The sequence below is a fragment of the Dermochelys coriacea genome, chromosome 5, assembly GCF_009764565.3.
Source record: "Dermochelys coriacea isolate rDerCor1 chromosome 5, rDerCor1.pri.v4, whole genome shotgun sequence".
NCBI lineage: Eukaryota > Metazoa > Chordata > Testudines > Dermochelyidae > Dermochelys > Dermochelys coriacea.
The window spans coordinates 4,276,296-4,295,953 of record NC_050072.1 but is presented as its reverse complement, the minus strand read 5'-3'; the positions used below and the strand labels follow the sequence as shown (position 1 = coordinate 4,295,953).

General features: G+C 48.4%; 1 protein-coding gene across 1 annotated transcript; it reads right to left on the bottom strand.

Moving 5' to 3' along the window:
- Nucleotides 1-12,198: 12,198 nt before the first annotated feature.
- RPP25L (ribonuclease P/MRP subunit p25 like) lies at nt 12,199-19,290 on the bottom strand. Its single transcript, XM_038402490.2, has 3 exons — nt 19,285-19,290; nt 19,118-19,151; nt 12,199-13,686 (listed from the first exon to the last, which is right to left on the bottom strand). Exon 3 carries the CDS (start codon nt 13,675-13,677, stop codon nt 13,120-13,122), a length of 558 nt encoding a protein of 185 aa, XP_038258418.1. The 5' UTR covers nt 13,678-13,686; nt 19,118-19,151; nt 19,285-19,290; the 3' UTR covers nt 12,199-13,119.
- Between the last annotated feature and the right edge of the window lie 368 nt (nt 19,291-19,658).

The following is a 19,658-nucleotide window of genomic DNA, read 5'->3' as shown; positions in this document are numbered from 1 at the left end:
GAGGTGCTGTCGTCATCATGAATAGGTCAGAATATGAACAAGAGGCTGCTAGGCAGCTCTCAACACCATTTTCTTCAAGTCATTACCCTCTGATCCCACTGAGAGTTACAAAAGAAACTACACCATCTGCTCAAGAAACTCCCTGAAAAAGCACAAGAACAAATCCGCACAGACACACCCCTAGAACCCCGACCAGAAATTTGTTGCAGTTCTGTTTATTTACAATGAACGTTCACAAAGTCTGTTTCCCTGAACAGGTTAGGAACAAACAACAACAGGCAGTTTCCTTGTTTGGAAATCCAACCCTGTTTCCAGTCAGCACTCTGCCCCCCAAAAGCTCTCTCTCTGGGTTTCTTCCCAGGGTCACACTACCAGCACTTCTCTTGCTGTCTCCTGGCTTTTCTGTAGCTGACACACAGCTGCAATCCAGTCAGTGCTCAGTCCCCCAGCTTCTACTCCAGCCTTGTCCATAATTTGGGCAGTAGCTTCTACTGGTTCAGCACTCACTAAACAAAGGGACAGTTACTTGCTCCCTTGATTAGGCTAAATGAAAGGCAGCTAGCACACACTTAACAAGATCTGTGATTGTCCATATAGAAAAGACACACTTGATGGCTGCTACCAACACCCTCCAGCATAACAATATTAGGATGCATACATTTGCCCCATTAGATTATTGGCTCTTAATCTGTGGCCTCCAGGGCATTTGGGAGCAATTCCAGGTGGCCTGAAGAGATGCTTCAAAACTGCAGCAACTGTGATATTGCAAATGCCGATGCTTTAAGCAATTTGTAACCTAGCCCGGAATTCTTTGCGTTTTGCTGAGGCTTTTTCTATCATTTACACTCAAAACCCACAAAGTCCCTCTCTGCCCTTTGTGTGGGAGTCTGTTAGTGCAAATCAACTGTGATTAGCTATACAGATGCCCCCAACATTTGAAGGGAAGCATACAGCTAGGCAGACAGAGGCACAGAGATCTGGAGTGATTTGGGTCATAGAGAACACAAATAATGGGAGGGACAAGAGCCTGATAAATGTACAGCCCTAAATTCAGGGAAAGGAAGAAAACAGCAGAGAGGAGAAAAGCGAGTGAGAGGGAGAAGTACCCCACAAGCTGGCATCTGCTGGGAGAGCAATACAGCGGTGCATAGACAATCCAGGAAGTTTTTGGAAAGCGTAGGGGACAATTTCCTGGTGCAAGTGCTAGGGGAGCCAACTAGGGGGAGCGCTTTTCTTGACCTGCTGCTCACAAACCGGGTAGAATTAGTGGGGGAAGCAAAAGTGGATGGGAATCTGGGAGGCAGTGACCATGAGTTGGTTGAGTTCAGGATCCTGACGCAGGGAAGAAAGGTAAGCAGCAGGATACGGACCCTGGACTTCAGGAAAGCAGACTTTGACTCCCTCAGGGAACAGATGGCCAGGATCCCCTGGGGGACTAACATGAAAGGGAAGGGAGTCCAGGAGAGCTGGCTGTATTTCAAGGAATCCCTGTTGAGGTTACAGGGACAAACCATCCCGATGAGTCGAAAGAATAGTAAATATGGCAGACGACCAGCTTGGCTTAATGGTGAAATCTTAGCGGATCTTAAACATAAAAAAGAAGCTTACAAGAAGTGGAAGGTTGGACATATGACCAGGGAAGAGTATAAAAATATTGCTTGGGCATGTAGGAAAGATATCAGGAGGGCCAAATCGCACCTGGAGCTGCAGCTAGCAAGAGATGTCAAGAGTAACAAGAAGGGTTTCTTCAGGTATGTTGGCAACAAGAAGAAAGCCAAGGAAAGTGTGGGCCCCTTACTGAATGAGGGAGGCAAGCTAGTGACAGAGGATGTGGAAAAAGCTAATGTACTCAATGCTTTTTTTGCCTCTGTTTTCACTAACAAGGTCAGCTCCCAGACTGCTGTGCTGGGCATCACAAAATGGGGAAGAGATGGCCAGCCCTCTGTAGAGATAGAGGTGGTTAGGGACTATTTAGAAAAGCTGGACGTGCACAAGTCCATGGGGCCGGACGAATTGCATCCGAGAGTGCTGAGGGAATTGGCGGCTGTGATTGCAGAGCCCTTGGCCATTATCTTTGAAAACTCGTGGCGAACGGGGGAAGTCCCGGATGACTGGAAAAAGGCTAATGTAGTGCCCATCTTTAAAAAAGGGAAGAAGGAGGATCCTGGGAACTACAGGCCGGTCAGCCTCACCTCAGTCCCTGGAAAAATCATGGAGCAGGTCCTCAAAGAATCAATCCTGAAGCACTTAGAGGAGAGGAAAGTGATCAGGAACAGTCAGCATGGATTCACCAAGGGAAGGTCATGCCTGACTAATCTAATCGCCTTTTATGATGAGATTACTGGTTCTGTGGATGAAGGGAAAGCAGTGGATGTATTGTTTCTTGACTTTAGCAAAGCTTTTGACACGGTCTCCCACAGCATTCTTGTCAGCAAGTTAAGGAAGTATGGGCTGGATGAATGCACTATAAGGTGGGTAGAAAGCTGGCTAGATTGTCGGGCTCAACGGGTAGTGATCAATGGCTCCATGTCTAGTTGGCAGCCGGTGTCAAGTGGAGTGCCCCAGGGGTCGGTCCTGGGGCCCGTTTTGTTCAATATCTTCATAAATGATCTGGAGGATGGTGTGGATTGCACTCTCAGCAAATTTGCGGATGATACTAAACTGGGAGGAGTGGTAGATACGCTGGAGGGGAGGGATAGGATACAGAAGGACCTAGACAAATTGGAAGATTGGGCCAAAAGAAATCTAATGAGGTTCAATAAGGATAAGTGCAGGGTCCTGCACTTAGGATGGAAGAATCCAATGCACCGCTACAGACTAGGGACCGAATGGCTCGGCAGCAGTTCTGCGGAAAAGGACCTAGGGGTGACAGTGGACGAGAAGCTGGATATGAGTCAGCAGTGTGCCCTTGTTGCCAAGAAGGCCAATGGCATTTTGGGATGTATAAGTAGGGGCATAGCGAGCAGATCGAGGGACGTGATCGTTCCCCTCTATTCGACACTGGTGAGGCCTCATCTGGAGTACTGTGTCTAGTTTTGGGCCCCACACTACAAGAAGGATGTGGATAAATTGGAAAGAGTACAGCGAAGGGCAACAAAAATGATTAGGGGTCTAGAGCACATGACTTATGAGGAGAGGCTGAGGGAGCTGGGATTGTTTAGTCTGCAGAAGAGAAGAATGAGGGGGGATTTGATAGCTGCTTTCAACTACCTGAAAGGGGGTTTCAAAGAGGATGGCTCTAGACTGTTCTCAATGGTAGCAGATGACAGAACGAGGAGTAATGGTCTCAAGTTGCAATGGGGGAGGTTTAGATTGGATATTAGGAAAAACTTTTTCACTAAGAGGGTGGTGAAACACTGGAATGCGTTACCTAGGGAGGTGGTAGAATCTCCTTCCTTAGAGGTTTTTAAGGTCAGGCTTGACAAAGCCCTGGCTAGGATGATTTAACTGGGACTTGGTCCTGCTTTGAGCAGGGGGTTGGACTAGATGACCTTCTGGGGTCCCTTCCAACCCTGATATTCTATGATTCTATGATTCTAAGCTAAATTGTGATAGTTTAGTTTCATTTTGTTTTCTTAATGATCTGTCCAGAAAACCTATCATTGCTATCTGCATCAGGAAGTGGAGGGATCAAGGTTGGGAGTGGAGATGGGCCTCAAAAAGGATTTAATTTGAAATTGTCCATGGCATGAGAGAATTTGCAAACCACTGTGTAAAAGCGGGACAGTCCTACCCCTTCTGAGCCCTGGTCTACACTGGGGTGGGGGGGTCCACCTAAGATACGCAACTTCAGCTACGTCGGTGTATCTTAGGTCGACTTACCTGGCCGTGAGGACGGCGGCGAGTCGACCGCTGCTGCTCCCCCGTCGATTCTGCTTCCGCCTTTTGCGAGCTGGAGTACCAGAGTTGACGGGGAGCGCGATCTGGGATCGATTTTATCGCGTCTACACTAGATGCGATAAATCAAAACCCGATAGATTGATCACTATCCGGCGCGTAGTGAAGACCTGCCCTTAGCTAGGGCAGCCATCAGGGACCCTGGGGCGGTGCAATAGGAGGCGGAGGAACCGAGAGGGTGAATCAGGACAAACACAAATGCCACATTGTCATTTAAAAATGTTTGCTGCATTTGGCTAGGGTTGTGTATTCATCTAGCCCGAAGCAGCTCTCTTCTTTTCAGTATTTTACGAGCTGTGTTTAAGAGCCTGAGTGCAAAAATAAACCACATGGCAGGGTTGCAATAAAAGTAGGCCAAGAGCTGTGGCTGTGGTGCATTGTCTGAATGTAAAAATCCGGTGCCTTGGGCCATCTCGTGGTTGCAGAGTTTGCTGATGAGATGCTTTGCTGTTTAACAGGTTTTCACAGCAAGTGCGTTGGCTTCTCTGTAGGCACAGAACAAGGAGCCTGAGTATCTGGGATGGGACCTACTAGAGTGGAGTGTGATGTGTGTTTGATCCTTTGATGCTCCCTGTGAAGTGAAAGGACCATGTGCCTCCAGATTAGCAGGGGAAGGGGACAGACACGTGAGCAGAGCTAGGTACAGCCTCAGGAAACTCACACCCAACAGCCCAATCCTATGTGGTGCAGAGCACCCCACAAGACAATAGGCGTTCAGGGTACTCGACACTTTGCAGGACTGAATGTTGAGACTATAGGGGTGGGTTTTCCAAGATCACTCAGCTCTGGCCTAACTCTGCTCCCACTGATGCCAATTATGGGACTATTACCAGTGGACTGCCCTAGTTTTAATTCTTGAGCCTGTGCACACATCCCACTAGATCTGACCCACTGGGACCAAAGGGTGCTTTGGTACGACTTCCAATGGGCGTAGGAGTAGGGCCTGGATTGCTGGGCTGTTGCCCACTTCAGTCTTTTCTATTTACCCCTTCTGTGGAGCTTTGCTGCCATTAATATCAAGGGAAGAAGCACAAATGTCCCTGACCTTATATTTTGAAGACAGGAAAACAGAGGCACAGAGAGGGGAAAAGACATGAAGAAGAGCTCTGTATGGCTCGAGAGCTTGTCTCTCTCACCAATAAAAGATATTCCCTCACCTGCCTTGTTTACCTAAGATCACACAGCAGAGCAGTGACAAAGCCAGGAACAGACCTCAGTTTCACTGATTCACAGTCCCATGCTCTAGCCTGTTACTTAGCCATTCTGCCCTTTACTTACATTGTGACAGCACCTAGAAGTGCCAACCAGTGTTGGGGCTTATTCAATCAGACACTGTAAAAACTCACAGGAAGACAGTCCCTTCTCCAAAGAGATTACAATTTAAGACAAACAACACTTGAATGACCGGGGGAGGAATGCAACCACAGTATGGTCAATTTTAATACCATAAACTGGTGGTTTAAAAAAAATTATAAGAAAACAATCAAATAGGTCCATCGATGGCTATTAGCCAAGATGGTCAGGTTTGCAACTGAGTGCTCTGGGTGTCCCTAGCCTCTGACTGCCAGAGGCTGGGAGTGGATGACAGGGGATGGATCACTCAACAATTGCCTGTTCTATTCATTCCCTCAGAAGCACCTGGTATTGGCCACTGTCGGCAGACAGGATACTGGGCTAGATGGACCATTGACCTGACCCAACATGGTCTTATGTTCTTAAACCCAACTGCTTGTCAAGCTGTCCAGAATTAGTTGGCTGATGTCTTAAAGGTGTCATGGCAGGAGTAGGCCTTGCAAATGGATTTGGAGGTGGAGAGAGAGGTTTATCCATCAGGGCAGGAGGACTGTGTAAGAAGGCATGAAGACAGTAGTGGGAAATGCAGACAAGGGGCAGATGAGGCAAGTCTTGTTGGCAGAGAAACATGGGGAAGGGCCATGTCTATTATACATTCTTACCATTTTAGTATTGGGATCGCGGAGCACAGTACTGGGACACTAACCCCGCACTGCCCCAGAACTTGAAGAGCTCTGTAGAGACATTTATTCCAAAGCTGGAAGAACCCAATTAAAGTCTCATGGACCAGGCCTGACAGCAAAACAGCTCTTCACATCTAAAGGGATTTCAAAGATTTTGTTTGAAAGGAGGGAAACCCCTGCCTCAGATGAACATCCCACTAATAAAAGCAAACCTGGCTCTTCCTTCCCTTGTTTTCCTGGGCGAGGCTTTCGCTTTGCTTGAGGGATATTTTAGGAGGGATCATGAAGCCTCTGCAATTGAGGATGATCAACAGCAGACAGCATTAAAGAAGGGAAAGTGTGTGATCTTCAAAGGGAGGAAAGTGAACATCTGAAATTCAAATGAAAGGAAGACGCCTGCCTTCAGGCACACTGCAGCTCTCAATCGAAGGGTCTCGGTGGCAGCACTTGAAACAGAGGACTTCAGACTGACAGAAGCGAAAAATGGGTAGGCAACAGTCAACAACACTGAGATTCTGTCCATCCAACCTGGAGCTAGCTTATGTGGTCCCAACAAATAGTACCTGTCCATACCAACCCAGTGGCATCATCGTTACATGATGTATCACTAGGGGCAGTTGCACATTTAGCAGCCTAAACAGTTTGTCTCTCTCGATTGGTCTTCTAAGAGGGACAAGAGTAGTTCTTAAGTGTCCTTCTCCCCCAAATACATATAGTTTAAGAATCCAGTGCACAATATACAGTTGCCCACCTTCTAGTCTAACACCAGAGCAAACTCCTCATATGATGGCAAATAGTTCAGGGTCCAAGTTGCTTGGGCAGGAGTGCTGTGGATGCTGTAGGCTGATTGGCATAGGAAAGAGAGGGGACTTCTGGCTGATTTATAAAAGCAGGCTTTACAGGCTTCAAGGGGCATGTCTTACATGTCCTACACTGCCTCTGGGAGCGAGTCTCTCAGCCCTGGTCCACAGACTCACCCTAGTGCTTTAAAAATAGCTGCAGACATATTGCATTGACAATGCAGCTCGGGCTCTCAAGCACACCCACCACCCTCTCCCGTGGCTTCAGAGCTTGTGTTCCAGCCTGAACCCCAAATGTTTACATAACTATTTCTGGAGCATGAGCAGGAGCCCAGCCCAGTCTGGGAGGCTCACTCCCAAATGCAGTGTAGACATGCTCAAGGAGGCTTACCATAACCTGGAACCATCCTTCCTGACCCCTCCCTGTAGATTACCAATTTCAACCTTGAAGCCAGAGACTGAATTAGCCTTTGCTTATCATTAGATTGTGAGCGCTTTGGGGAAAGGGCTATTTTTCTGTTTGTGTAGCACCTAGCAAAGCGGGGTCCTGGTTTGTAACTGGGGCTGCTAGGCTCTTATGACAACACAAATAATAATTAAAGTAGTTCTTAAACTGTGGTCAGCAGAGAGCTGGCTGGTCACATAAGGGTGGCTCTGCTCCTTGTTTCCAGCGGCCAAATGGCACTGAGAGCTAAAAATCCATTAGTTTCTTTTCTCCATTGCCCATGAAAGCAACTGCTGTAGTTGCCACAGGGATATTTTAGGGGAGCAAGTGAGATGAGGGCTATCCACAAAACAGTCCATCAAACAGGGCCCCTCTGCGTTTGAGACCCCTTGGTTTGGCGTGCACAATAATGTGCCATTAATAGGCAGAACACTGAATCCAGACAATGTTTGTGTGTCTAATGTTGACAAGAATGACACATTCTCTCTCTTGAATCTCCTGGGCATCAGTAGTCTCAGTCCCTGTCAACCAATGGATAGAGGAAAGGGTACAGAACCAGAATCAAACTATCACCTGCATGACAGAACAAAGTTGAGCAACAATTACAGGGTGACCAAGCCAACTGATTCCATTCTCCCAACAGAAAGAAGCCACATTCACTGCTCTGATTCAGCCGTGAGGAAGCAGAACTTGCAACTGCCACATAATTCTGTGGCTACATTTGTGGGGTTCTCAAAAAGAATCAGAAGCATGGCTTCCTGCTCTGTTAATAGCAAGTTTACCAATATGTGTAGGTGCTGGAAAATTAGAGACAGCCACAGCTTCCCAGAGAAAGATTCTTAGCAGCACTGGTTCAAAGTAACTCCGTCTCTGGGTTCTGGGACCATCACAGAGCTCATATGGTGTAGGAAGTCACAAAAATCCTCACTGGGAATCCTCACAGTGCAGCCTCTGTCTTAGTTTCTATAAATCAAAAACAGTCATAAAGGGTTGGTTGATATAATAATTTGATCTGGTAGTTTTCAAACACCTACTTAAAACTAAAAACACTTTGCAACTTTGATTAACAGGCATTACCTGCTAAGTGGTACACTACAAAGAGGATTACACATGCCATTTTAGGATCTGGCTTACTTTCAAAAGAGTATTTTAGTAGAAAATAAAAGCAATTTGAGACCTCTGGCGATAGGTTCACTAGACACACTCAACTTGATCAGTCCCTTGTGCTTGTTTCTTTCTTTGGCACTTGTTACTTATCTCTGCTAATTAGTAACAAAAACAAGCTTCTTCCTAGATTTAAAGAAGACAGGAGCTCTGTGCCAGCAGCTAGGACTAGTATGCCTCTTCTGAAAACAAGCTACCTCAATTTAAATGAAATCTTCATCTTCAAAGTATCTCCAGCCATCATATACCTTGTTGCACTTCCACCAGAATAAATTAGCTCATTTATTTATACTTAGTCTGCCAGGTTTTCTCCGTTTAAGTACCTTGTTGAATTGAGGCCTAAAGCATGGAAATACTCACACTGAAGCCAATGTGACTAGTCATGTAATTAGTTACGTACATGCTTAACCTCCTTGCTGAACTGCGGCCTCAATTTATATCAGTCTGCTTTGAAGACATACAGACACTTCACTGACGCTTTTTTTTTTTCTTTTTTAGAGTCTGAAAACAAAAAGAGAACTTCATAAGCAGCTTCCGAGTCTCGTGAATTTCTCTCACACAAACACACGCTAGGCTGCTACTCTGAAACACGCTAGGCTGTTACTCATGGCATAATTACATGAATAAATTCTAAATCTGCATTACAGACTTCATGCAGCTTTAACTCCTGTTATAATTTCTAATCACACAATGATCCTTAAACAAAGCATATAAGATTGAGTACGTTTGTCTTCAGACCAGTCAAATCTTAATAAAAATCAGTTGAGCCTCAGGCTATGGGAACCTGAGTAATGGGAATGTAGCCAGCATCTTCAGGTCATAAATTTCAAGAGAGGCACATTATCCTATCAATCTTTGTACATCTGCCTTATAATGTGATTTAATTATTCCGGTAGTGGAGGACAGGAGAGGGAACAGTAAGCCTCTGAAAGGGAGCAATTTGTGAAAGTTTCATTTTTAGCTGGTGAAAATGAGGTTACCAGGTTAAAAACCATAAGTGACATAAGAACATAAGAGTGGCCATACTGGTCCATCTAGCCCAGTATCCTGTCTTCCGACAGTGGCCAATTCCAGATACCCCAGAGGGAATGAACAGAACAGGTTATCATCAAGTGAGCCATCCCATCGCCCAGTTCTAGCTTTTGGCAAACAGGGGCTAGGGACACCATCCCTGCCCATCCTGGCTAATAGCCATTGATAGACCTATCCTCCATGAACTTATCTAGTTCTTTTTTGAACCCTGGTGTAGTCTTGGCCTTCACAACATCCTCTGGCAAGTTCCACAGAATGACTGTCGTGTGAAAAAAAATACTGTTTTAAACCTGCTGCCTATTAATTTCATTTTGTGACCCCTAGTTCTTGTGCTATGAGTAACACGTCCTTATTTACTGTCTCCACGCCAGTCATGACTTTATAGCCCTCTATCATCTCCCCCCTTAGTCGTCTCTTTTCCAAGCTGAAAAGTCCCAGTCTTATTAATCTCTCCTCATACAGAAGCCGTTCCATCCCCCTCATCCTTTTTGTTGCCCTTTTCTGGACCTTTTCCAATTCCAATACATCTTTTTTGAGATGGGGCGACCACATCTGCATGCAGTATTCAAGGTGTGGACGTACCATGGGTTCTATAACAGCAATATGATATTTTCTTATCTATCCCTTTCTTAATTATTTCCAACATTCTGTTCGCGTTTTTGCCTGCCACTGCACATGGAGTGGATGTTTTCAGAGAACTACCCACAATGACTCCAAGATCTCTTTCTTGAGTGGTAACAGCTAATTTAGACCCCACCATTTTATATGTATAGTTGGGATTATGTTTTCCAATGTGCTTTACATTGAATTTTATCTGCCATTTTGTCGCCCAGTCACCCAGTTTTGAGAGATCCTTTTGTAGCTCTTCGCAGTCTACCTGGGACTTAACTATCTTGAATAGTTTTGTATCATCTGCAAATTTTGCCACCTCACTTTTTACCCTTTTTCCAGATCATTTATGAATGTGTTGAACAGGACTGGTCCCAGTACAGACCCCTGGGGAACACAGTATTTACCTCTCCATTCTGAGAGCTGACCAACTTTCTTTCCTGTACTACCAACAATCCTAATTTTTTGAAGAAAAAGTTTCACAAATTTGGTTCACTTTTCACCATTGACACTATGTATAATCTTTCCAGTCACTTGATTACAGACCTAAAAGTCGCAATCTTGCAACAAAAAAACTTCAGAAACAGACTCCAATGAGAGACTGCTGAATTGGAATTAATTTGCAAACTGGATACAATTAATTTAGGCTTGACTAGAGACTGGGAGTGGATGGGTCATTACACAAAGTAAAACTATTTCCCCATGTTTATTTTTCCCCCCTTCTGTTCCTCACATGTTCTTGTCAACTGCTGGAAATGGCCCATCTTGATTATTGTTACAAAAGGTTCTGCCCCCTCCCCTGCTGGTAATAGCTCACCTTAACTGACCATTCTCGTTATAGTATGCATGGTAACGCCCACCGTTTCATGTTCTCTGTGTATATAAAATCATCCTACTGTATTTTCCACTGCATGCATCCGATGAAGTAGGCTGTAGCCCACGAAAGCTTACGCTCAAATAAATTTGTTAGTCTTTAAGGTGCCACAAGTACTCCTGTTCTTTTTGCGGATACAGACTAACATGGCTGCTACTCTAAAACCTATGTATAACTTTATTTAATTCATCCTTGGACAACAAATATAGGAAAGTCACTTTCACTCTAAGAAAAGGAGTACTTTTCCACTGAATGCATCCGATGAAGTGAGCTGTAGCTCACAAAAGCTTATGCTCAAATAACTGTTAGTCTCTAAGGTGCCACAAGTACTCCTTTTCTTTTTGCAAATACAGACTAACGCGGCTGCTACTCTGAAAACTTTCACTCTGTCTCTCAGACATTAGCACCGGAACACAACACTGGCAGGCAAATGTTTAAATCCTCACAAATTTTTTCATGGGATTGTTTGTGTTTCAAGAAAATATTTATATTTATTAGAGATGAGAGCACCAAGTGAGTCATGACAAAAATAAGCTGTGCAAAAGTTTATGTGATCGTGAATGCAACTTGTGTTGTGAAACATGACTTTTGTGATACGACTGAAAAGACACTTACATGCTCAACTTTAGAGGTAAGTATGTGAGTTGAGTCAACCTTGTGTGCTGGTGAGCTTGCAGATTGAAAAAACCTTGTTCTTGATTCTGAAAGTCTCACACATAATGTGACATAAGACACACTCATGCTTCCCTTCAATACTGACTTGTGTAAATCCTTGATTTTACAAAAGTTTACATTTGACTTCAATTGACCCAACAGTGTTATTTTAAGTAAAGTGTGGCTCTGGCAGGCTCTGAAGGGAGTATGTTAGTGTCTCATTGCAGATGCATTTAACAGAAGAGCAAGTGGAAATTACGGACATCATCCAGAAAGCAATTTATAAGATTCGTTCTTGCAAGTAACAATCTTTCAATTACAACTACAGAATCTTTTTCCTGACCCATATTTAACTGAAACAGATATTCATAAAATGAAACAGCATAATAAGGAAATTAAGTTATTTCCTCTGCTTCTTTCAGCAAAGTTTTGAAGCTTCAGAACTATTTCAAAAGTATGTAAACAGATTTAAGAACACTTAACTGCAAAAAGCTGCCCCACAATCCCTTTAGAAAACAGAAGCGTTAACCCTTTCTGAGGCTTTAAAGATGATTTGTAATGGGAAACAACCTGTTGGACCCTTTTACAATTCTTTAAGAAGAATAAAAGTTCAACATATTTACCCCTTCCTCCTCAATCACAGCTGAGTGTGCTCAGGTTTCAGCCTAGAGTGATGCCTCTAGTCCAGTCCTCTAAATGTTGGGCCTCTGGCAAAAAGAGGAAAGGATGGAGACAAGATTTCTAATGTAAAACACAAGAGGGAACTTTATTTTAAACCCTGCTTTATGAATCATAAAGGAATGGTAAAGGGAAAAATAATTTTTGCTTTGGTGTTCACTATTAATAATTGTATTGAACACGTATACAGAGCTGTATGTCAAGATGATTTATACCAATTACTATCCTCACAAAACCCCTGTGACGTACACACAACATCCTCCATCCTCCAGACAAGGAAAATGAGGAATAGAAGGGATGTGATTCCCTGAAGGTCACGCAAGCAGTAACTGTCAAAGCTGAGATCCCAGCTCCTTATTCAGATCACCAGTTTCTCTCAAGGGATTAGCAGAACAAACCCCAAAAAAAGGGAAACTGAGCCCAAAAGCTCTGTTAGGAGGTCCAGTCCAATAAAATGCCATTGCAATAGCTAGTTGGGAAAGCCAAAAATGCAACCTCGAGCTCAGAGTTCTACAACATAGCCCGCTACCCTTTCATCTCTAATACAGACACATGGCTCACTCAGACGGCGACATAGCATGTTTCATCTTCAAAGCTGCAGCCAGGGCAACTGAAACCTACTCCATTTAATGCAGATTAGTTTTGGCCTCATGACTCCCGGCAAATTACCATTAAACAGAGTTTGGGCAATTCTGGTCTACCTTGCCTCATTTTTAAACCATAAGCCGCAGAGTATCACCAGGGAGGTCTTCAACAAAAAAACCTCGTCAAAATAGAATGCCAGACTCGTTATGAGAATTTATTTGCCATGGCTATGACCATATCTGTTTTCACATACCCCTCGTCCCCCTCCCAGTTGTGCTAGGTTTCAGCTCTTCTCTACTAAGTAGCTCAGTCACTCTGTGTTTGGTGATAGCTCTTGAGCCACAGTAGGTGGCTTGGTTTTTTGTTCTTGACGCCATTAACAATTGCTTCCAATATATCTTTGTCTCAAGGCTTTTTGTAGGATTCTCCACGTCCCCCAACAGATCTAGGATGCTTTCCTGTGTGGCCAGCCCCCCTTCCTCCACCCTGCTTTCTCTTAATTTGTCCCTGGGACTCTGCTTTGAGTGTCTCGATCCAGAAGGCATCAAAAGAGCCTGGTGCCTGATACCCAGGCTCTTGGGAATCTAATGCATCTTTGCTTAGCAAGACACATATGGCAGGAATATTTCTCTTCACTGTCAAGGAATCTAGACCAGCCTCAGGGACGATGGGCTCCCAGATCTCTTCGGTCTGTTTGAAGAGCACTTTGGTGATTTGATGGAGTCCCTTGAGCCGTCGCTTCATGATTTCCACACAAGTGATAGTCTTGCTGATGGCTTTGCCAGAGCCAGTGAAAAGAATCTGCCTAACTGAGTCCGACTCCATCTTGCCAATGGCATAACCCATAAGATTTCTGATTTTGCTGCCATCCTTCACTTTCATCTCAATAATATCTGAAGGCAGATTGGTGAATGGAAGGGGAGAGGGCTTCTCCACAATCCTGGATTTCTTATAATTCTCCATCACACACCACTGTAAATGACAAGAACAGTATCAATGAATACTTCCAATTATGATTCACAAAGGCAACATACCTACATTTATGGACTACATTATCGGACTGATAAAAGTTAAGTAGAATCCGCACTTTATTCATTTGTGTTACCATGCTACCTAGGAGACCTCATCATGGACTGGGACCCCATTGTGCTAGATGCTATATTCTGACTTCTACAATGTTCTAGAGTAGCAGTTCCCAACTGGGGCTCCGTGGGCTACTGGGGGTCCACAAGCCATTTCAGGGGGTCCACCGAACAGGGCTGCTTGGAGCCCCAAGCCCCAGCGGCTGAAGCCTGGAGCACTGGTGCCAGAGCAGAAGCTCCTCTAACCACCCCACCCCCAGCCCCATGCAGCTTAAACCTTGGGCCACCCCCCACCCCAAGGGGCAGAAACCTTGAGCCCCCCGAGGCTCCCAATCCTGCTCCAGTGTCTGAAGCCCAAAGCGCCTCCCCCGCCATTCCCCTGTGGAGTTTTTATAGCATGTTGGGTAGGGCTCCAAAGGAAAAAGCTTGAGAACTCCTGTTCTAGAGTACCTTGCTGAACTCAATAATCCAAACAGTATCTTAATTCATATTTAACTGCTTGTATTGGGGGAGCACTCAGGGATCTCATTCCGCTAGAGACTGCACAGACACACAGAAAGACAGTCTCTCTGAAGTTATTTACTCATACTGCTTAGATTTGCCTCAAAACGATCAGGACACTTTTAGGCACTATAGCTACCATGATATAGAACAGAGGTGGGCAAACTATGGCTCGCAGGTCCCTCCTGCCCGGCCCCTGAGCTCCTGGCCTGAGAGGCTAGCCCCCAGGCCCTCCCCTGCTGTCCCCCTCCCCCGCAGCCTCAGTTCACTGCGCCACCGGTGCAATGCTCTGGGCAGCAGCGCAGCTGCAGAGCCGTGGCCTGACCCAATGCTATGTGCTACACGGTGCTGTGGCTGGCTCCAGCTTAGCGGCACGGCTGCCTGTCCTGGTGCTCTGGGTGGCGCGGTTATAGCACCACCAGCCACCAGTGTTCCAGGCAGCATGGTAAGGAGGCAGGGGGGTTTGGATAGAGGGCAGGGGAGCTTGGAGTGGTGGTTAGGGGGCGAGGGTGTGGTCGTGTGGATAGGGGTCGGGGCGATCAGAGGGTGGGGAACAAGGGCTTGATTGGGGGCAGGGGAAGAAGAGAGAGTCAGGAAGGAGGGGGGTTGGATGAGGCGGCAGTGGTAGTCGGAGGCAGTCAGGGGACAGGGAGAAGGGATGGATGGATGGATGGGGCGGGGGGGGCAGTCAGGAATCAGAGGAGGGGTTGGATGGGGCAGTGGGGGGCAGTCAGGGGACAGGGAGCAGGTGGTGGTGGATGGGACAAGAGTCCCGGGCGGGGGGGGGGGGAAGAGGCCGTCAGGGGGGCAAGAAGCACGGGGAGTCGGATAGGGGGCAGGGGCCAGACCATGCCTGGCTGTTTGGGGAGGAAGGAAAAGGCCTGGGTAGAGACTATTGAACCGTGGAAGTCAACGAACGGCTACGCAGGTGGTGTCGGAGAGAAGGCTTTGGATTCTCTGACCATGGGATGGTGTTCCAAGAAGGAGGAGTGCTAGGCAGAGACAGGCTCCACCTAACGAAGAGAGGGAAGACCATCTAGCCAGCCTGCTTGCGAAACCTAGTGAGGAGGGCTTTAAACTAGGTTCACCGGGGGAAAGAGACCAAAGCTCTGAAGTAAGTGGGGTACTGGGAGGAAGCACGAGCAGGAGCGTGCGAGAGGGGAGGGCTCCTGCCTCATATTGAGAAAGAGGGACGATCAGCAAGTTATCTTAAGTGCCTCTACACAAATGCAAGAAGCCTGGGAATCAAGCAGGGAGAACTGGAAGTCCTGGCACAGTCAAGGAATTATGATGTGATTGGAATAACAGAGACTTGGTGGGATAACTCACATGACTGGAGTACTGTCATGGATGGATATAAACTGTTCAGGAAGGACAGGCAGGGCAGAAAAGGTGGGGGAGTTGCATTGTATTTAAGGGAGCAGTATGACTGCTCAGAGCTCCGGTATGAAACTGCAGAAAAACCTGAGAGTCTCTGGATTAAGTTTAGAAGTGTGAGCAACAAGGGTGATGTCGTGGTGGGAGTCTGCTATAGACCACCGGACTAGGGGATGAGGTGGACAAGGCTTTCTTCCGGCAACTCATGGAAGTTACAGATCACAGGTCCTGGTTCTCAGGGAGACTTCAAATCACCTTGATATCTGCTGGCAGAACAATACAGTGGTGCACAGACAATCCAAGAAGTTTTTGGAAAGTGTAGGGGACAATTTCCTGGTGCAAGTGCTGGAGGAACCAACTAGGGGCAGAGCTCTTCTTGATCTGCTGCTCACAAACTGGGAAGAATTAGTAGGGGAAGCAAAAGTGGATTGGAACCTGGGAGGCAGTGACCATCAGATGGTCAAGTTCAGGATCCTGACAAAGGGAAGAAAGGAGAGCAGCAAAATACGGACCCTGGGCTTCAGAAATGCAGACTGACTCCCTCAGGGAACTGATGGGCAGGATCCCCTGGGAGAATAACATGAGGGGGAAAGGAGTCATGGGGAGCTGGCTGTATTTTAAAGAATCCTTATTGAAGTTACAGGGACAAACCATCCCGAAGTGTAGAAAGACTAGTAAATATGGCAGGCGACCAGCTTGGCTTAACAGTGAAATCCTTGCTGATCTTAAACACAAAAAGAAGCTTACAAGAAGTGGAAGACTGGACAAATGACCAGGGAAGAGTATAAAAATATTGCTCAAGCATGCAGGAGTGAAATCAGGAAGGCCAAATCACACCTGGAGTTGCAGCTAGCAGGAGATGTTAAGAGTAACAAGAAGGGTTTCTTCAGGTATGTTAGCAACAAGAAGAAAGTCAAGGAAAGTGTGGGCCCCTTACTGAATGAGGAAGGCAACCTAGTGACAGAGGATGTGGGAAAAGCTAATGTACTCAATGCTTTTTTTGCCTCTGTCTTCATGAACAAGGTCAGCTCCCAGACTACTCCACTGGGCAGCACAGCATGGGGAGGTGACGACCAGTCCTCTGTGGAGAAAGAAGTAGTTTGGGACTATTTAGAAAAGCTGGACGAGCACAAGTCCATGGGGCCGGATGCGCTGCATCCGAGAGTGCTAAAGGAGTTGGCGGATGTGATGGCAGAGCCAATGGCCATTATCTTTGAAAACTCCTGGAGATCGGAAGAAGTCCTGGATGACTGGAAAAAGGCTAATGTAGTGCCCATCTTTAAAAAACGGAAGAAGGAGGATCCTGGGAACTACAGGCCAGTCAGCCTCACCTCAGTCCCTGGAAAAATCATGGAGCAGGTGCTCAAGGAATCAATTCTGAAGCACTTAGAGGAGAGGAAAGTGATCAGGAACAGTCAGCAGGGATTCACCAAGGGCAAGTCATGCCTGACTAATTGCCTTCTATGACGAGATAACGGGCTCTGTGGATGAGGGAAAAGCAGTGGATGTGTTGTTCCTTGACTTTAGCAAAGTTTTTAACACAGTCTCCCACAGTATTCTTGCCAGCAAGTTAAAGAAGTATGCGCTGGATGAATGGACTATAAGGTAGATAGAAAGTTGGCTAGATTGTTGGGCTCAATGGGTAGTGATCAATGGCTCCATGTCTAGTCGGCAGCTGGTATCAAGTGGAGTTCCCCAAGGGTCAGTCCTCGGGCTGGTTTTGTTCAATATCTTCATAAATGATTTGGAGGATGGCATGGATTGCACCCTCAGAAAGTCTGCAGATGACACTAAACTGGGAGGAGAGGTAGATAAGCTGGAGGGTGGGGATAGGATACAGAGGGCCCTAGACAAATTAGAGGCTTGGGCCAAAAGAAATCTGATGAAGTTCAAAAAGGACAAGTGCAGAGCCCTGCACTTAGGATGGAAGAATCCCATGCACCGCTACAGACTAGGGACCAAACGGCTCGGCAGCAGTTCTGCAGAAAAGGACCTAGGGGTTGTAGTGGACGAGAAGCTGGATATGAGTCAACAGTGTGCCCTTGTTGCCAAGAAGGCCAATGGCATTTTGGGATGTATAAGTAGGGGCATTGCCAGCAGATTGAGGGACGTAATCGTTCCCCTCTATTCGACATTGGCGAGGCCTCATCTGGAGTACTGTGTCCAGTTTTGGGCCCCACACTACAAGAAGGATGTGGAAAAACTGGAAAACGTCCAGCGGAGGGCAACAAAAATGATTAGGGGGGAGAGGCTGAGGGAACTGGGATTGTTTAGTCTGCGGAAGAGAAGAATGAGGGGGGATTTGATGGCTGCTTTCAACTACCTGAAAGGGGGTTCCAAAGAGGATGGCTCTAGACTGTTCTCAGTGGTAGCAGATGACAGAACGAGGAGTAATGGTCTCAAGTTGCAGTGGGGGAGGCTTAGGTTGGATATTAGGAAAAAAAATTTCACTACGAGGGTGGTGAAGCATGGGAATGGGTTCCCTAGGGAGGTGGTGGAATCTCCTTTCCTAGAGGCTTTTAAAACCTGGCTTGACAAAGCCCTGGCTGGGTTGATTTAGTTGGGGATTGGTCCTGCTTTGAGCAGGGGGTTGGACTAGAGACCTCCTGAGATCCCGCCCAACCCTGATATTCTATGGTTCTATGATTCAGGGGGAGGAAAGGCTCCGCTCACGAGGGTGGTGGGGGGTGGATACGGGGGGGAGGAGGGGCTCCGCTCCGGGGGGGGGGGGAGGGCGGCGGGTGCGGGGGGAGGAGGGGCTCCGCTCCGGGGGGGGGGAGGGCGGCGGGTACGGGGGGAGGAGGGGCTCCGCTCCGGGGGGGGGGAGGGCGGCGGGTGCGGGGGGAGGAGGGGCTCCGCTCCGGGGGGGGGGAGGGCGGCGGGTGCGGGGGGAGGAGGGGCTCCGCTCCGGGGGGGGGGGGGAGGGCGGCGGGTGCGGGGGGAGGAGGGGCTCCGCTCCGGGGGGGGGGTGCGGGCGGCGGGTGCGGGGGGAGGAGGGGCTCCGCTCCGGGGGGGGGAGGGCGGCGGGTGCGGGGGGAGGAGGGGCTCCGCTCCGGGGGGGGGGGGTGCGGGGCGTGTCTGCTCAGAGGTGCGGGGGGGGACAGGGAGGGCAGGAACAGGGGAAGACGGTCTCTGCTTGGGGTCACGGGGGGTTTCCAGGCAGGGGTGCGGGGGGGATATGGGGTTCCCTGCTCGGGGCTGATGGTTGGGGGGGTGTTTGTCGGAGGGCTGGAAACGGGCTCAGGTAAGGGAGGGGGTCTCCTCTCGGGGGTGCGGGCGGGATGGGGCTGGCTGGACACGGGGGGGCTCTGCGCAGGGGAGGGGTCAGGCTGCGAGCGGCCCGGCCGCGGGGTGGGGTGGGGTGGGGGGGCTCCGTCGGCTGGGGCTGGGGCCGGGACCGGAGGGGGAGGGGGAGGGGGAGCCCCGCCCCCGCCCGCTCTTACCGTTCCCGGCCGCAGCGAAAGGCCGCACGCGCCGGGGGGCCCCAGGCGGCGGCTTCCGGCTCAGGAGGGGGTGGCGCCGGCGACGTCAGCGGGCGCATGCGCCCAGGGCCGCGAGTCCAGCCCCCGCCCTGTCACGTGAGCAGCCCGCGGTTTGTGCCCCCCAGGCGCCGGCGCCCGCGCTGGGCGTCGCGCACGCGCACGCGCCCTCCCTCAACGGCCGTTGGTGCGTCGTGGCGCCCCCGCTCGGTTCCCCGGCGTGGTCTGTGCCCGCCCGCTCGCCGTCCCTCCCTCCGGGCAGCCAGCCCCGCCCTCCCGCGCCGTTTCCATGGCGCCCTTGCAGCTCAGCCCGGGTACCCCAGTGACCTCGGGGGTTACTATGGCAACAGGTCGTGAGTGACGTCGCCTGGCCGGGATGCGTCTGGGCAGGAGCAGCTCCCGGGGCTGCGGCGGGACAGTTTGGGACAGGAAGTGACTAGTGTGTCTGTTGACGACCAGAGAGGGAGGCCAGGAAGCAGGAGAGAGGCTGGGTAGCGGAGTGGAC